This window comes from Anarrhichthys ocellatus, unplaced genomic scaffold (genome assembly GCF_004355925.1).
Source record: "Anarrhichthys ocellatus isolate YVR2014 unplaced genomic scaffold, GSC_Weel_1.0 scaffold5, whole genome shotgun sequence".
In the NCBI taxonomy this organism is placed as follows: domain Eukaryota; kingdom Metazoa; phylum Chordata; class Actinopteri; order Perciformes; family Anarhichadidae; genus Anarrhichthys; species Anarrhichthys ocellatus.
Genome location: NW_022280035.1, coordinates 13,394,450 through 13,411,831, shown reverse-complemented (window position 1 = coordinate 13,411,831; position 17,382 = coordinate 13,394,450). Strand labels below are relative to the sequence as shown.

Sequence of the window (17,382 nt, the reverse complement as noted above, 5' to 3'; positions counted from 1 at the left end):
TGTTTTTTCCTTTGTTGATCGTTTGAGGATTTAAGATGCATTAGAAGGCAGTGTCTGGATGGATAATGGAAGGTTAGAGACTGTTATTTGATTTAAGTTCAGGCACTAGAGATTAATATCTCCATCCTATATGCTCCCCCCTCCTCCTCCCTTCCCACCCTCTACCCCCAGCACCTCGGACCAAAAAGCTGCGACTTAAGTTACCGGGTATTAGCTTTGATTACAATTCTTAGAGGACGCCTTTGATCAGTGACACAAGTTGAGTCTCATCAGTTCTGTCATCAACTCTTGAAAGAAAATGTTCAGTTCTGTGGCAACCAAACGGCATTCTCACACAATCTGACTTCCTTTTTTACTTTATAGAACTGATTTTATCATCTTGTTTCCACAGTCAGCCAGCTGCAACAGACCCTGGTCTCCGTCCAGGAGCTCCTGATCCAGCAGCAGCAGAGAATCCAGGAGCTCTCGCAGGAACTGGCTGCATCAGAGGTAGCTACCAGCTTTTTTTTTTTTGCATCACCGTATCCTACTCCAGATTTGAGTTGTTTTTACGTCATTTAGTGACAGCAGATAAGCAGATACTGCCACATTTGTTGCTGTTGGCGATGACCCTAAATGTTAATCTGGTGCCTCGCCTATTGGTTTTGAAAACACCGGTAACATCGAACTTAATCATTTCAATAAATTACATATTTGTGATATTATATATTTTCGGCAAAGTAACAACAATGAGTTGAAACGATTGTCGTGTAGTTTGAACATGAAAGTAACGGACTGCACCTTCCAGGTCCGTTGTGTGTGTGATTTAACGTTTTTGAGAAAAGCTAGACGGGCACTAACTCGTGAAATTGCAGAAGAGCTCAGTGAAAGTAAAGTTGCCAGTTGAAATCTCCAGATTGATGAGGAGAGAGAAAGGGTTTCTCGAGGCCTCTGCGTACTAAAATTTCTTGCACTGCCCCGAGTCATAACTAGCTCAGACGGACAGCCTTATTATACTGTATATCATCAGAACACAAGCTGCGAAAAAGTATGGTGCATCTCATCATGGGACCATCATCTTTAACCATATTGTCGCTCCTCCTAGGCTTGATGTTTATAGACCGTTTTCATAATCTACTCAGAATTGTAAGTGTTTAGGTGAATCGGTTTGAGTGATTGGTCTAAAAACTGATGTGCAGGGATGAAATGTTGCTTGCTTTTTTATAACACCGCTCGTAAATCGCTTTATGATCTCTGGGCTCTAAAAAAAAGTGCCTTGGAAGAGACGATCTTAGACAATGTTTTATGTCCACAGCTTGTTAAGCACATGGGTGTTTCGCTGCAGCATCTGGATATCACAGGAAAACATATGCGGACACATCTGCTTCGGCACAAACGAGGAAGAAAAATATGAATCTCTTCCCTGGATGAGGTTCATCAAAAACTGACGACTCATAGCTCATTTTGTGCCGTTTCAACTTCTAAGCCGGAGTCTCTCTGAGCGGTGCGTACAAAAGCAGCAGCAGCAGCAGCAGCAACGGCGGCTCAGATCAGCATGTGTGAGGTACGATCCGGTTCGACCCCACGCTCATCGGAAATCTGAAAATTATGAAAGGTTTTCTGTCAGCCAGACTGTAGCCTCCCCTTCAAACAATGAGTTCCCTCCAGCTTCTAAAGGACAAGGGATGTTTTCTCTTTCCATTTGTCAAAACCAGATCACAGATTGGATTAAAAAGTATCTACTTCATTTGCTACGAGTGCCTTGTTGGACAGCGGCAGTGTATAAAAAGTATAATTCACATCAAAACACCCATTAAACAAATCATAAACTCTGCTTTATAGCTATAGCGTTGATCTTAAATTTTCCCTGCGAGTCGGCACAAGGCCCTCTGTTGTCGCAGGCCACGGGGGAAATTGGGAAATTGTTTTCAGGTCCGTGATGTTTGATGAGAAACACATGTTGGAGCTGGCGAGCTACTTATCATTCACCGTTTGCGGCTTTCGGGGGGTTTGCCTCACCACGCTGCTCAAAGTGCGCCACGCTTACTAATTATACCTCTCAACGCGGAAATGTGCCTTTAACCCGAAACACATGGAGCCTTCTAGTTCCTCAGCTGCTAAGAAAACAGTTCTCGTAGGTTTGAAACCGCTCAATGCGGTGTGCGTTTACTGTCCCTAAACTGGAGACCTCATTATGGAAGTGAGTTTAAACAGACTGACTCATGTCCACGCACACAGAGCACGCGCTGATGCTGCACATTTCCAGATGTCAGAGCCTGAAACAGTTCCTCTCTTTTTCACTATTTTCCCGGTTATCACAACTCTTTAAAGACATGCTGCTGCATTCTACCACCACTGGTGTTCAGGATAGATTTGCCACGAGGATGATTCAGCCCTGATGTTAAGCAGCCTGGTCTATTTCTGCTCCATTATCATTACAAATCTGCCTGTTAGCTGTGTTTTCCCTGCTGTCTCAACTCACTGATCGTTCTCTTTATTAGTGGATACTACATAGAAGATTAGAAACCGCCTCCTTGCTTGCGCGAGACGAACTGCCAGTGGGAAAGTGCATAAATAGAGAGAAATCAATTGCACTGTACCAGAGTTTCCACTCAAAAACACTCCTCTGGGGACTTCCTTTTGAAACTAATTCCATCATAAATATACATGCGTTACACGAAAACACACTGTCTGCCGGCGGAGTAACTGTGAATTAATTTGCCTTCAGACACTCTTAAACAAGCCTTGTTAAAGATCTTATCTTGTTGCTAATGGTCCACAGGCATTTATCTTCATTTAACCAGATGCGTTGCCGTCCTTGGGTGCTGCTAGAGTTGATAGTCTTCTTCTTTTTTTTTTTTTTCTGCTTGTGAAATCTTTTCCTTTTTTTTCTTCTTCTTGAAGCACTTACTTAACCGGCGGAAAGAGGCCGACCCCGAACACACCCAGGCACCCGCCCTAGACATATTAGTGACACGACTTTTAAACCGGTTAGAGTGAATCTTTACCACGTACAGTATTTACACACTAAGAAAAACAGAAGAAGAAAACACATCCAGCCGGCACAGTGGTGCTTGATAATGTAATAGGTGGCACCTCTCTTTCAGGTTGAGTTGTTCTGTTGGTTTTGGTTGGTTGGTTCATTTGTTTGTTTATTTGTTCATGCACGATGCTTTCTGCGATGTGCAGTGCCAGGTGGGGAATTATGTTCTCCACCGTTAAGGCCACACAGAGCCCTCAGAGCCCTGCACCTGTACATCGGGAAGTATGATGGAAGTCAAACACCAGAGCCAAGTGCACTCAGAACTTGGGATCTTTTTACTTTTAAATCTAAATTCGGTTTTGCAGATGTTGCCTTCTTCAGGGTGAACTTGTCACATGTCGTCTCCAGAACCAGTTGGGTCAAGTGAATGATTCAATAGGGCATGAACATGGAGTAATAAATAGGCAATAAAGAGGTCGTACATGTACGAAGCCAAAGGCCTCTAGACATCTATATGTCCACATCCTAGGAAGCAGCAGGAGAATCACTGTGTCAACATTTAGATGTATGCATTTAACTCACGTCTCCAAGGAAATACAAAATGCATTCCAGTTATACATGCAATATTTAAGGTTAATTACAAATTTTAATGTTCGTTTGAAATATCTTTTAATTAAATTGATAGATAAAGATACAACTTAAACAATAGAAAGATTTTGGAATGCGAGAACGTATATACAAAGAAGAAAATACATTGTAAAATAGCATACATATGCAAAACAATAAAGTCAAGCATAAAAAGAAATAAATTGATAGTAAGAATAATAACATAGGGGTCTTATTCTGCATCGCACAGTCAAACATTAACTGTTGTACATCCACAGACCTGCAAGTGTCTTCTTGATGATGGTGCTTTTGTAGCCAAAGCCACTAAATCATTGCAGAAGTTAAATATTTTGATCAGCAGTTTGTTAAAACATCACGTCGTACACACGTACGATTGGATATGTGTCAACACTTCAGGTGGGGCTTTTAAAGTCAGCGGCGTTTCTTTCAATCTTTCCCGTCATTGATACCCCTCCACTCAGCCTCCGCCCAAGCAGCTAGTGCACTTAACACAAGATCCTTACACTGTGTGTGTGTGTGTGTGTGTGTGTGTGTGTGTGTGTGTGTGTGTGTACATTCACATAATGTATTTCAAAGCTGAAATCCAGTCCTGGTCCACCATTTAATTAGGTTTCTTCAGACTTAATAAGACGTATGTCAGTGGTAGTGTTGTTGTCTTGATGTGAGATATTATAGGGTGCTGCTCGGTGGATAATGCACATTATGTAGCTGGCGGTTTAACAATTCTACTCTAAAGCCCTTTTTTTTTCCCCCTTATGTTAAGTGACATAATAATTTTCAGTTATTTGGAGCAATTTGCATATATCTTAAGATGATTCTGTGCCTTGGAAGTCTTTTCGCTCAGCCCATACAGCAATTAATTCTTTTTTTTTTTTTTTTTTTTTATGTAAAATGAGAGAGAAGCAGAATCCAGCCTTATTATACGGGGGCCTTGGGGAGGCGAGGGATTAAGATGGTTCTAATGAGGTGACGGCTGTAATAAGAGTGTCTTCAGCAGGCCTCCAATGCACCGCCTCTAAAGCGGGGCTCCTTATCAGCGAGGTTTAGGAGTCGATAAGAGCCCAAAAAAGTCTCCTTTTCTGTCTCCCTTCACTTCTCCTCCTCTGCGTCCCTCCTTCCACTGTAAATGAGTCTGATCCCTTTCAGAAGTGATTCAATTAATTTCTCTTAGATTTAATTACAAGCGAAAGAGTCCAAGTTATCCCTCTCCCCTCGATAGGGGGTCCACGCTGCCTAACAAGCTTCCTCTGGTGAGTCAGGAGAGTCTTAATTAGAGTTTTTACTTTTCTTTTATCCCACTTTCTCCCTTGTCTTCTCCCTCTCTTCCCTCTGGTCTCATCAGTCATCAGTTCTTGCACATGTTTGTGCTTTTTATTCAGGAACGGATTGTGTATGGGGAACAATTATCTACATCACTGGTTCCCAGTCTTTTGTGTTGAGACTCTTTACAAGCAACGCCTTCTCATGATGCCTCGTCACAAGTTGCATTTGTCTGTGAGCGGTTCAACCAATGACTGTTTGATTTGGATTGCTTTGAGCGCCCTGGGGAGGTACAACTTGCAACGGTTTGATGTAGTAGAAATGTTTTTTCTTCTTCTCTCTTATGTTTTAAAATATCTCACAAACTCAGAGTTATCTTGACCTCCATGTTGGGCCTTTACTGTCTTCCCTGTTTGAGTTGCTAGACGATTTTCATTCATTTTGCAGGAACCCAAAAGTCTACAAGGCTTTGCAACAGCTGTCGTCCAGTTTTAGCACGATTGCATTTTTTCTCCTCAAGGCTTTTCTGAAAACTCATCATTTCATAGCTCGCTCTGTCAAAGTCCTGCCTATCCCTAAAATAAGTGCTGCGGAGACAGATTTTTGGCAGCAATTTGCCATTCAAATACTTGCCATTATGCCCCTGTAACACGTGTGTGTGTGTGTGTGTGTGTGTGTGTGTGTGTGTGTGTGTGTGTGAGAGAGAGAGATATAACACGCCTTTTGATAAAAGACAAAAAGAACAAAACAAACTGCTCAGCTTTGGTCTACCTTCATGAATGTGGCCATTGTTCCAGATAAAGTAATTATCCAAAACACTGGACACTGGCCTAATCTGTTCTAGATAGTATGGAAAATTATGTAAAAACAGCATGATTCACACTCACTGGACTTTCTGAGCAGCCGAGGCCATAAAGGTGACTGCAGTGGGATTGTACGTCATCACCAGCAGTAGGCCGTTGGCCCAGGTTGTTATGGTGATGAATGACCCGACTACACAAAAACATGCGGCTTTCAGCATTTGCATTTACCATATTTGTTTACCTTGAACCCAATGTCCTTTTTTCTCCAAACAAAGCTTTTTTTTATTATATCATGTTGTTGAGACTGAGCACAGAGGAGTTGTTGAAAGATGTGTATTGACTTTGTCCTCCAACCCTGCCTGTGAACTGAACAGTGCTCGTGTGTGTGTGTGTGTGTGTGTGTGTGTGTGTGTGTGACATTTGTTGTGTGTGTCTCACTTGTGTGTTTCCAATAGACATCGTCTTCAACCTACCGCGTTCTGGACAACCAAACAGTTGGAGAGCTGAAGGCTGAGATCGTCTCTTTGAAGGGCTTACTGCTCGGCAGGTAACAAAGTTATCCAGATCACCGTCACAGAATGAAACACATGAAAGTGTGTGTGTGCGTGCGCGTGCGCGCGTTCAAGGGCCAACCACTGACTGTTTTGATGCACTTTTGAGATCCTGCATGCAGTCCATTTGAACCATTTGACGGTGTTAAACAGGAACAAAGCTCACATTACATTTATATCTGACATTAAAATATGTTTTAACTGTTCACATAACACCATGTTGCTCTTTTCTGTTATCCCTACTTTATTTTGGGGGGTTTGCACATGTAATAACTGGGTATTGACAGATTCAAGGTTCAGTAGGTTTACTGTCACTGTATCCTGACAGAAGTACACAAGACAGACGATCTGTGAATAAATCAGGTTCTTCCGGCTCTTCTCAGTGCTCCTAATGGCATTTGCAAGAATCCCCTGCGCCCGAAGGAAAGGAGTCTCTAACGCAGCTGTCAATCACTGCTCCTTAAGCTCGTGAACTCCGATCAAACTGTTGAACTAGGCAGCGCTGATCAAATATGAATAAAGATTTATTCACTGCATTGCCTATTTATGTCCTCAAATGTTTTCAGAAACATATTTTATCGTGATGTTAGGCTGTAAAATGAAAGAATGTGCTCCGGTTGGTGGGCGATGTGGGAGCCCTGTTGTTGTCGTCATGTGACTGAAGTATGGAACCATACGGTGTGGTTTAGGGATCAACTGACTGCTCTAAATGCTGCAAAATGACAGATACTGTACATTCCCATTCAAGGGTCATGGTTAGTGTTTGAAGAAACCGTCCTCAACTAATCATCCTCGATTGATTCTATGTTTTAAAAATGTTTTGTTTTTTCGTACCAGGCAGTAAACATGTTTATTTCTGCTGTAAAGTTTTGGCATTTTTGTACCAGCCTCAAGAGGCCATTTAAGAGAACTGCAGTTTCTTGGCGTCATTTCTCAGCGGAGGTTTGTGAGGTATGCGTAAGGACCCCAGGAATAATGGCCTATGCTAGTGCTAGTACAGATCCTAAAAAACGCTGTTGAGGCTGCATCTGGTTTTCGCCAGCTTAATGTTCTGCATCTTCTCTTTGATGATAATATTACAGCCATAACTGTTGGAAATTGTATCAAATTAGGATGACCAGAGAAGGACAAGACCAGAACAAATGGTAGATGGTCGCTGGGGTCTTTTTGCACCTCACAAGTTTAGCTTTGGGGAAATGTAACACTTTGACTGTATTACGGTGTGTAAGAAGACTGTGAGATGTGGTTGAAAGCTCTAGGGAGAAGTTAACCTTTAGATTCATCATTTAAATACATTTATGGTTTCGGGAGTTCTGAGTTTAGATCGCAGAAACAATGATGACATAGTTACTACGAAACAATCATCACGCAACCATCATTATATAGCCGCTTCTACAGAACACTGTTGTTGATGGCCTGGAAGTTTGTGCTTGTGTCTAAATAAATAAAATAAAAGAACACGGATTGTCACATTGCTCTTCCAAATTGCTCGCACACTAAAAAACATAATCATTAATCTCAAATATGTTTAATCTCACAGGCACTGGAGGTTATAATACTGATTGCACCATTTCTTTTACTTCACAACTTGCCTCGGTCGATTAGCATACTGCAGGCATCAGCTGGTCTTCTGTGTTTTATTGCTTTTATTGGTAAGCAAAATAACACGTGCATAATTGCTCCTATACAACTTCAGTCCTTTTATGGGCACATACAGAAATGACCTATATGAACTAAAAACTTAGCTGTGTCCTGGTAAAATAGATACTTTTCCAATCAATCATTTTATTTGTTTACGGTGTAAAATCTTATCCGACCCACCTGCCACTTGCTTATGCGCGGTGTAAAGTATTCTGTGTTGTTAAAGGTCTCATTGTCTATTGCCAGACATCCCCTCGTTCTTCCCATCTTTGTTCCCCAATCTAGTCAGGCGCAGCCCAGCTCAGTCAGGCCCCCATTAGCATGCATGATTATGTATCAGTGTCCATAATGAAGCCTGAAGTAGGTGGTGTACATCAGAAAACCGGCGAGGACGAAAATTGCCTCAGAACTGTGTAGTTGAGCATGTTTTGTTCGCCTCGTACATTCTAATCAGCAATAATATCCTCTTTGTCATTTGCTTTCCTGACTTCATCCCAACTCTCACAATGAGTTTTCTGGCAAAGGCTTGAATCACAAACTAAAGGCTCTGAATCACCATCTGTTTCCAAGCGTGTTCCCTTCCTGTTGAAATGATCCAAATCATCTGCAAACTGTTGTTTTTTGTTTTTTTTAAACACTAAGAAGCGCCTATCCCATTACGATTCAACGTTGTCTTTTTGATCTTAAAAGCTGCAGTGGATGTGATTAAACAAAAATCTCAGAGCATCTTTACCAGGTGTGACAAACATCTGGCGGTTTGGGGGGGAAGCCATTTTCTGATCTGTAATTATGAGATTTTCATACGGTGCTTTGTGTGTGTGGCTGCATGCTAAAATGTAAACTGGTGTTGAAGATATGTTCTCATTCAACACCTGACTAAGGAGGCTATGTGTAGTTTTGCAGCTGATCGTGGGAAAGCTCTTTTCACACATTTTGATCACAGTGAGGTTTTTCATGAGGTCGTGATCTTCCTCTCTCTCGTTTTCTACAGGAGACAGTTCCCGTCCACTCCCGCTATTCCTAAAATCCCCTCATGGCAGATTCCCCTGAAGCCACCCTCGGCACCCGGCTCGTCGCCAGTCAACCACACCAACAGCAGCAGCGACATCTCCCCCGTCAGCAACGAGTCCGCCAGCTCCTCCCCCATCAGAGATGGACACCACAGCCCCCAGGATGCACTGGGAGGGCCCGATGGAGTGCATGGTATCGACAAAGACGACAGCGCTGTGGGCGAGGGCGCAACCCAGGCCCTGGACCTGAAGGACCGCATGGAGGTACAGGGGGAGGAGGAGGAGGAGGAGGAGGAGGAGGAGGAGGAGGAGGAAGAAGAGGAAGAAGAGGAGGATGATCTCAGCCAGGTAGAGGAGGAGGAGGAGGAGGACGATGTAAGCATGCAGACAGTGGATCGGCGTGGTGGGGATGGACAGATTAACGAACAGGTGGACAAACTGAGGCAGCCCGAGGGTGCCAGCAATGAGAGCGAGGTGGATTAGATAGCAGTAGAAAGCGCAAAGACACTCTCCAAACACCGCTTCTCATCTCTGCCGACGGCTTTGTTTCATTATGCTCCTCTCCGCTCACATTTGTTTTGTTTTTTTGTGTTTTTTGTTGTTTTGTTTTGTTTTTAATCCATCTTCACTGTCTGTTTCCTCTTGTTTCTCTAACATCTTAATCTTGAGCAAAATGAGGCGTGGGCGTGAGAAGACGCAAAACTGACAAATACTGGAGTGTCTAGTTGACACACGGCTTACCTCGATTTACTTTTCATCACGCAGACTAAATGACTGCACGCCGAGCCAAATACCATGGTGTGACGTTTCTCTGAAAGAGGAAACGACGAGCAACAGTCAAATCCGAATGACTCTAAAAGGCTGTGTGCAGTGACTGCTTTTAATTTCATCATTTTGATCAGATAATTCACAGCTTTGCCTTGGTGTCCTTGTAACTGTACTACGGTTCTTTATAAAGACCAAAGAGAGCAGCGCTGCACACAATCTCTCTCTCCTGTATAGTGCAGCTGTAGGTCAGGAGTCATATGTTGGCACTTCAGTCTCAAAGTTACCGTGAGCTCCCAGAGAAGCATTAGCAGAGTTTCTCTCCCTGTTGACGGCAATAGGAGAGGACAAGCTCTTCCAGGGCCGGAGCTTTTAGCCTCTTTTATGTGTCCTTTCGCATTGGTGTCAGTCTGTCAATAATTCACAAGGCCAGCGGGGTGGCATTTGGGTGAAATAAAAGCCCTGAAATTCGAGATTAGAATGTGATGACGGGCTTTGTTCCATGCCGGTGTCAGAGTGCTCATTCGCTCAAAGGAGGAAGAAGATAAAATGTTTTTTTTAGTTGTTTTTTTTTACCCCCCCCGCTTTCCGTTTTTCACTGTGCGGCTGAATTGTGCATCTTTTGCAAGCGAGAAAACCCAGACGGTCTCCTGAGCTGTTTCTGCGTCTCCAGCAGGGCAGCTGATTTGGTTTGTGAAGTATGTTAATAATCAAATGATCAACAAATAACAGATGTATTAGTTCATGCAGCTTGAAATGTCAAGGAGGCTAAAAGCGGAAATCTAATACAGAAAGCCCAGTTGCATTGTATTATTTTCCGTGACAAACCCTGCGGTCCAAATTACGTAGGGCCTCCTACAGTGAGTAATCTTTACAGAAAACGGCGGCAATATTTTATAATTAAGCTGCAGTAAGACAACGAGGGCTGCCACGGATGGAAGTTGCAGAACTTGTATCACTTTTCTCAAGTGTGGAGGTGGATGGGGGAAGTTAGAAGAAAAACATTGCCCCATGATTGAAAAGGAAAGTAATAAATGAATACTTGACTTATTGAATTACTCACTCTGTACTCACTGTCTCCAGCTAACAAGAAGAGTCCATGAATGAGAAGAAGGGGATATCAGCTCTGGTGCCATTTCCACCTCCATCACATGGCCTTCATAGCAAGACAGAAAAGGTAGAGGGGCACTGCTCTTTTTTCACCCGTCTTAACCGACAGATTCAGTCGGGTGATGTTGATCGAGTTTCTGTTGAAATGAGGAGTCAACAACAATACAGTATGCTGTAAACTATATATTTTTTGATTTATGTAGAGCTGAATTTGTATGGATGACTAAGGTTGGTTTAAAGAAGTACATAATCAAGAGGTGTAACTTTTGTTTCGTAGCCACTGTAGAACCAGTGACTGGTCCTCTCTGTAACCTGCTGATTACTGTCTGATCGTCGGCCCATAATTGTACAACAGTGTAATAAATCTTTATCTCAAGTAGAATCTCTTATATTTTCCTTTTAAACCCACTGGACAGTAAATACATGCTGCTGTATGTTACTCTTAAAGGCTCAACTTAGTATTACAGGGATTTTCCACGTTTATATTTTTGCATAAGTATATATTTTGAAACACACACACAGCAAAATACTTGACTTGCAGTAAAGAACAATGTTCCAGTTCTGAATCATAATTGAGTGAAATATACCATATGTGTATGTCCATCCGTCCAATTAATATTAAATGAAACAAAAAAGAATGCTCGATAACAAACAAAAACTCAAATCACACAAAAAGTTGTCCTTTAAGTCTGTTGTGCAGTCGTCATTTTAAATCTCTCTGAGATGTTTGTTGGAATGTGGTTGTGTGTGTTCAGGTGCAGGATGGTTTTCTGCAACATTCATATCAAGTAACAAGTATTTTTTTTCTATGTGGCTAAAAATTGAGTTCGGTAATAATATAAAAAAATGAACTTCTGCTAACCAAGTTTGAGCCTTGTACATCCAGGAAATACAAATCCAACATGCATGAATATCCAAATTCTAAAATCATTTTATGTCAAAGGTTCTGATATATTTGTGGTTCCTGAGCTTTCTGTCTCTTTGAACCGGCTGTAATTTGTGTCTCAGATACAGATGAGAACCCTACTGTACTTTTCAGAAAGCCATGAAACCTTTTTGAGCTTTCTCTCTGGAATTGATGAGTGACATAGTTTCACATTATAAGTGTTGTTTTCATTGCATAGGTGGATCGTCAGAGTCAGTTGAGACGGTTAGAGACGGTTGTTGGTGTGGGAGTAGGGCTTTCTAAAAAAAAAAAAACAAATGCATTGAATATGATGAGGAAAGCCATTATAGACTTAAATGTAATTTTTATAAAGGGCTTTATTTTGAAATAAATACTTTTTGCTCATTCCAACAGGGTGAGACAGGCAGAGAGAAGGACAATAAAGGAGAGGTTGTATAATGATTGCAGAGACAAAAGGTATGCTGGGATTTTTCCCAGGAAACTGATTTCACCAGGGTGAAAAGAGGGACCATGTGCCATTTACTGTATAAACTGTGAACTAATAACACGATAAGTCTATCGCCATGCTAGCAGTTCAGTGAGGTTGTAATGCAAAAACACAATTGCTAATCTAGAGATTGTTTGGGTGAGCTTTAATTCTTACCACCAGTGGGGTGAAAATGTTGATTGTTAAATGGTAACCTAAATCCGATGGCTTCGTCCTCATTAGTGTCCGTTTTAGGACATCTCAGAGTCCGCTTGTCAGGTTCAGTGCTACATTGTCTAAGCTGTTCCTTCTCAATCCCAGCTACACTCAGGTAAAACATGCTAAGCATACTTAAAGAAATAAGCCCTAAGTATAAGTGATCGATACCAATGCTACAAATGGTTCAGCATAGTTGCATGCATTATTGTTGCTAACTTGTATAAGATACTAACTACAACATGTACCTTAGCTATTAACATGCTAGTACATGTAACATGTATGAATATCTGTATCTAATTTGATGGAGTTCTCCCACGGTTAAGCATTGCACACTATTGTCTTTTTTTATTTTCACACGTTCTTCTCTCTTGTCAAAACCCAGCACCCACAATTGCATTACCCACAATGCAACTCAGGGAATCCAGTGTGTAATGCCAGTAGCAGTTTAGCCTCTAGCTAGCGGCTAGCCTATTATCAGATTCGGTGCAGCTCCCTGTTTAGCCACAAAAGGCTTTTTACAACACAGTAGTTATCCATACCTGTACAATTGTTGGATTTCCCCTTAAATGGGAGTTCTTCCAATAGTTTAAAGAAATACTCAGATAATTTTCTCTGCATCTAAAATGTTGGACTGAGTCATTGCTTTATCCTTAGAGCTCCACCTGAAACTAGATGGATGACTTGTTGTGTTGACTTTCATTCAACTGTATCTCAATGTTTGGTGGAATCAGTCTCCCCTCACACAAGCTATGGCCTGATGGGATGCTGCTTTAGATGTAGCTAAAATGCTAACATGTAGGGAGTGTACTGTATGAGCGACTTAGGATCCATAGCATTAATTCATACCAGATATTTCCAAAATCCTCAACTTCAGTTATTCCTTTTGATGTACTTTTTAGCAAAAGAGGGTGGATGCTGGTTTCTGGGAGCATTGACGATACAGCTCAAGTCACACACTGCCACTGATACAATATCCCACCATAGATTCTCATCCCCCCAAAAAAAGCTGGACTGAAAAAGCCAATTTTTCCACATCCAGGGAATTCTGAATATTGCCGTGCATTATCAAGTGTATGAATTTAATTTATCCGGGTCTAAATGATCAATAGCGTTTCACATATTGATGAGGTGTATAAACTTCTCTGAGGTTCGATACCACATCCCTTTGTAATCCATTAACCTCTCCCTGGAGTTCAGGCCAACCTTAGATTTATAGGGACCGACTGTAATAAATCCACTTGTACATCATTTAGTGTCTTGGGGGATTTGCAGTGCATTCCTGTCCAGAAAGCACCATCTATTCTACCCTCATATTTTCATTTGCATTTCAAAAATCTTAACAACATCCACCAGAGTCTGCATACCCTTTCAGAAACCTTGTGCCTGTGTAAATACACTTCCTGGGTCGAGCTGGCGTATCAGCCGGTAACCAGCGCCTCTCAGCTTGGTAGTGCAGTGAAGGATTGTTAGTCCAAAGCAACACCTTGGTTTTGACACCATTTGGCTCCCCGGTTGGGAGCCTTAACCTCATCAATCTTGCTGCTAAACGGAGAGCACTCAATAGGGTAGTGTATCGACGCACTCTGAACTCCATTGTTCACTGGAACTGAGCACTCAGCAGGTTAGAGGGCCGGGTGTCTTCTTGGATCAATGCAAGTGTTGTTAGCCCATTGCAGCCAGTCAGAGGGCTACCGTGATCCCTCTTCACCACGCGCGCATCGTCTCTACTCGTTTAAAACTGCTTCTTGAGCGTTGATCCCGGTCCAGCTTTTGTTTTCCCATCACACTGACTCAGGATATTTCATATCCTAGCAGCATAGGTCCGGTTCTTGAAGCTTCACGCTCCACCCAACATGGCTTCATGACATCTCCCTCCGAGGGGAATTGCCCTGTAAAGATTTGCATAGAAAAAGGTCACGGACAATGCAGGAAGAGGAGGCCTGAGGAAGAAATGCTCCTATTTCCTCTTCCCTGTGAGATAAAGAGCACGTGGTGTGCAGCTGGGAGCAATCTCATGTAATACTTGATTTGTGACACGGCCTTTGGAACTCCACCGGTCACTTTGCCCCTCTGGAAATATCCTTATACTCCTCGGGAATCCCCGTTTGGACTGATGTTATCAACATCTGTTAACCGCCTTTCAAGACAACGGTCAAATGGTGACCATTATACTTGTTACATCAGAATGTCATTGTGAGCACGTTAGCATGCTGCCGTTAGCATTAGGCTCAAGTACAGCCTCACAGAGCCGCGTGCATGGCAGCAGTCTCCTTGCTTAATATTTCAACATATGCTAATGATTCAATGGGTTAGCTGGCCCAAACCTTTCTCTGACTGATGCGTTTCCTCAATAGTGTTATCAGCTGTGAAAGTAAGGAAGCACGGGTCACCTCCAAAAGCTCTCCGCGGCTGTCTCTCTAAAAGCAGCTTACCGGCTCTGAGCAGCCGCTGAACACTCGCTCCTTCCTGGTGAAAAGGAGAACATTTGACAAGCCAAGGTCAGCGGGGGGGCTTTGCCTGTATAAGGCTTCAATCGAAGGCCCCAGCGAACACTGCAAAGTCATAAAGCACTTTGTCATCACTCGCTATATAAACTCTCAACAATCAAGTGGGATCACATTCCCTCCCTCCCTCTCTGTGTGGCCTGTGTCACTTGATTTTCTCCTGGCGCCGTTTCAAATCCAAATGGAGTGAGTATGTGGATACTGGAAGGCTGTCATGTGGAAAGCTGTAGGGCCCCTTTTGAACCTGAAGGAAAGCTTCACTCAACTTATTGGCAGGTAGAGGAGAGCGCTGGTGAGGAGCAGTTAGGGGGGGGGACAGTGGCAAGCTGTAAAAAAAAAAAAAAAAAAAAGGGGGGGGGGGGGGGGGGGTGGCTGGGTGGCAGTATTTATGAATGGTCCAATAATGACCCATCAGGAGCATAGTGGGCCACGAGAACACAGAGGGGGGGACTAGGTAAAAACAAACAAAAGAATGCCCTTGTCCTGTGCTGGTGGAGAGCAGCGACACCGTTACGAGGAGATTGGATTATCCAAGGGAAGGCCTGTCAGCCTGCTGAGGGACCACGGCTGCAGGCAGCGCACAGGCAACAGGTGCGGCGCTCGCCAGCGTTTGTGCAAATTAGACTAATCACAGGGCCTGACTGTGGAACACCTGAATCATGCTAGCGGGCAGGAGAGGGGGAGGGGGGGGGGGGGAAATAAAGGGGGATAGAGAGTTCAAACACTGACATCTTCATGGCTCTTTGCGTTCACAATGGGCCTCATATTCTGTTAGCGCAGCTATTCAACTCTTGTACAACTTGTACATAAAAGACGAGGCGTGACTGATACACGGCGGTGCTCGAGTTGAAGGCTAACGTCAGCAAGCTAACACCCTCACATTGATAATGCTCATGATTAGCAGCAGGTATACAGTTTACCATGCTCACCATCTTAGTGTTAGCATGCTAGCTAACATTTTGTAGTACAAGTGCAGCTGCGTTCTTCAGACATTCGGTCATAAGGGCAAATACAAAAATTGAGCTGATGATGGCGCTAGTAGAAAAGTCAGAGGAAGTTTTTTTACAATCCATCCTGAGGGGGGGGGGCATGCACGTATGTGACCATTTATACTTTTGTAAACCCTGAACTTTTACATGTTAAATTAGCTTAAGATTGACCAGACCTATAGGAGCAGCCCCACAGCGTTCTAATCGTATACGTTGAAGCAGCGGCTGCTCAGAGGCCAGCCACCATGAGCCTCGTGTGAGAGGATTGATGGGTACAGTAGGGTGGTCTGTGAAAAAGGGGGAAGGCTGCACATTCACCGACCTTGTCCTCCAAAATTGGCAAGGATTGTCGCAGCGAAATACAATCCACATTTTCATGCCCTTACTGGAGGGGGAGAGCGAGTGAAAAAAATAATCCCAAAATCCCTCAGTGGACACCCAATGTCTTGTTTTGGAGGCTCTGCGTTACTCACAGAATTCTTCTGGTAACAGAAACCCACAGTGAATGATGGACGTTTTCTATTATTAGCATCAGCAGAATCTTCCCAACCTTTGCTTCTTCCATGCTACAAATATCACATTGCTGATGATGTATTCCATATTAAATTACTGAGTTTTAACTGAGCGGGGGCTGTGCAGTGTCTGTTATCAACAACCATAATGTGGAAGATTAGCACACACATGATGCCCACCTGTTGCCCAGCTCTGTTTTATGAAGGTCACAGCTGTGACACTGAAACCGGTCTTTTTAAAGGTTCTCGTGATGTGAGGGGTGGTGTTTGGTGCTGGTGATATTCAAGAGTCATTCAACAGAAATAAAGCTGATCGTAATGCATTGATTTTAGACGTAGTGCAACAGTTGGGACCGAAACAATACAAAACTCCCAAACTTGAACCTGCTGCAACCTGCAAAGAATTTTCTTAAGTCACCGCCACTTGCTGCTTTTTAAATGCCACAGTTGTCATGTTTCTGTTTCACCGCCACGCTATTTCAAGTTCACCCTCATTCCCACTGAGACACTAATGCTTTTTTTAAACTATAGTTTCACAGCAAAACTACTTAGTCAAATCCCAGAGAAGGTCACAAGAAATGTCTTCTTACTCAGTTGATCTCTTGCAACATCATCATAAGGTGAGGAAATCAGTGTGAAGCAAATATTACTCAGCCTGTGTCAGAGTAGAATATTATTAATTTACCACGGCTAACTGTTGTTTTGGCAATCATTCACCATCTGTACAGTTGTGTTGTTACTTAGTTGCTAAAGCTCTGCTAGTGATCACTTTTTTTCTAAAGTTTAAGAATGGCCAGTGCATTTATACAACGGTCCAAAGTTTAAAGATAATAGTACATCAATAGTATCTCCATTCATTTTATAGATACACAGAGGATATCAGGTATGAAGTGGGTGTAAATTAAATATTCAATCCTTTGTTATTCGACAATGAGACATTGATGTAATTTGTACAAAATGGCAGACTTCAGTAACAAGTTTTGCTCTATGATGAAGCAGCATTGACCTGTTTCCATGTATTAAAAAGTACATGTATCTACAGTTTTGCTGTTTTTT

General features: G+C 42.7%; 1 protein-coding gene across 2 annotated transcripts in view; it reads left to right on the top strand.

Annotated features, from left to right (window-relative positions):
- pex14 (peroxisomal biogenesis factor 14) overlaps positions 1 to 15,169 on the top strand; it is a 48,759-nt gene extending 33,590 nt beyond the window's left edge. The window contains exons 7-10 of one of the 2 annotated variants that reach the window (XM_031845574.1): positions 392 to 489; positions 6,108 to 6,199; positions 8,836 to 9,202; positions 10,703 to 15,169. In XM_031845574.1, coding sequence (XP_031701434.1) covers positions 392 to 489; positions 6,108 to 6,199; positions 8,836 to 9,202; positions 10,703 to 10,726 — 581 coding nt within the window. In that variant the 3' untranslated portion in view covers positions 10,727 to 15,169. Of the gene's footprint in view, positions 1 to 391; positions 490 to 6,107; positions 6,200 to 8,835 lie in introns of both variants that reach the window. The other variant, XM_031845573.1, reaches the window with a different exon arrangement.
- The last annotated feature ends 2,213 nt before the right edge of the window (positions 15,170 to 17,382 follow it).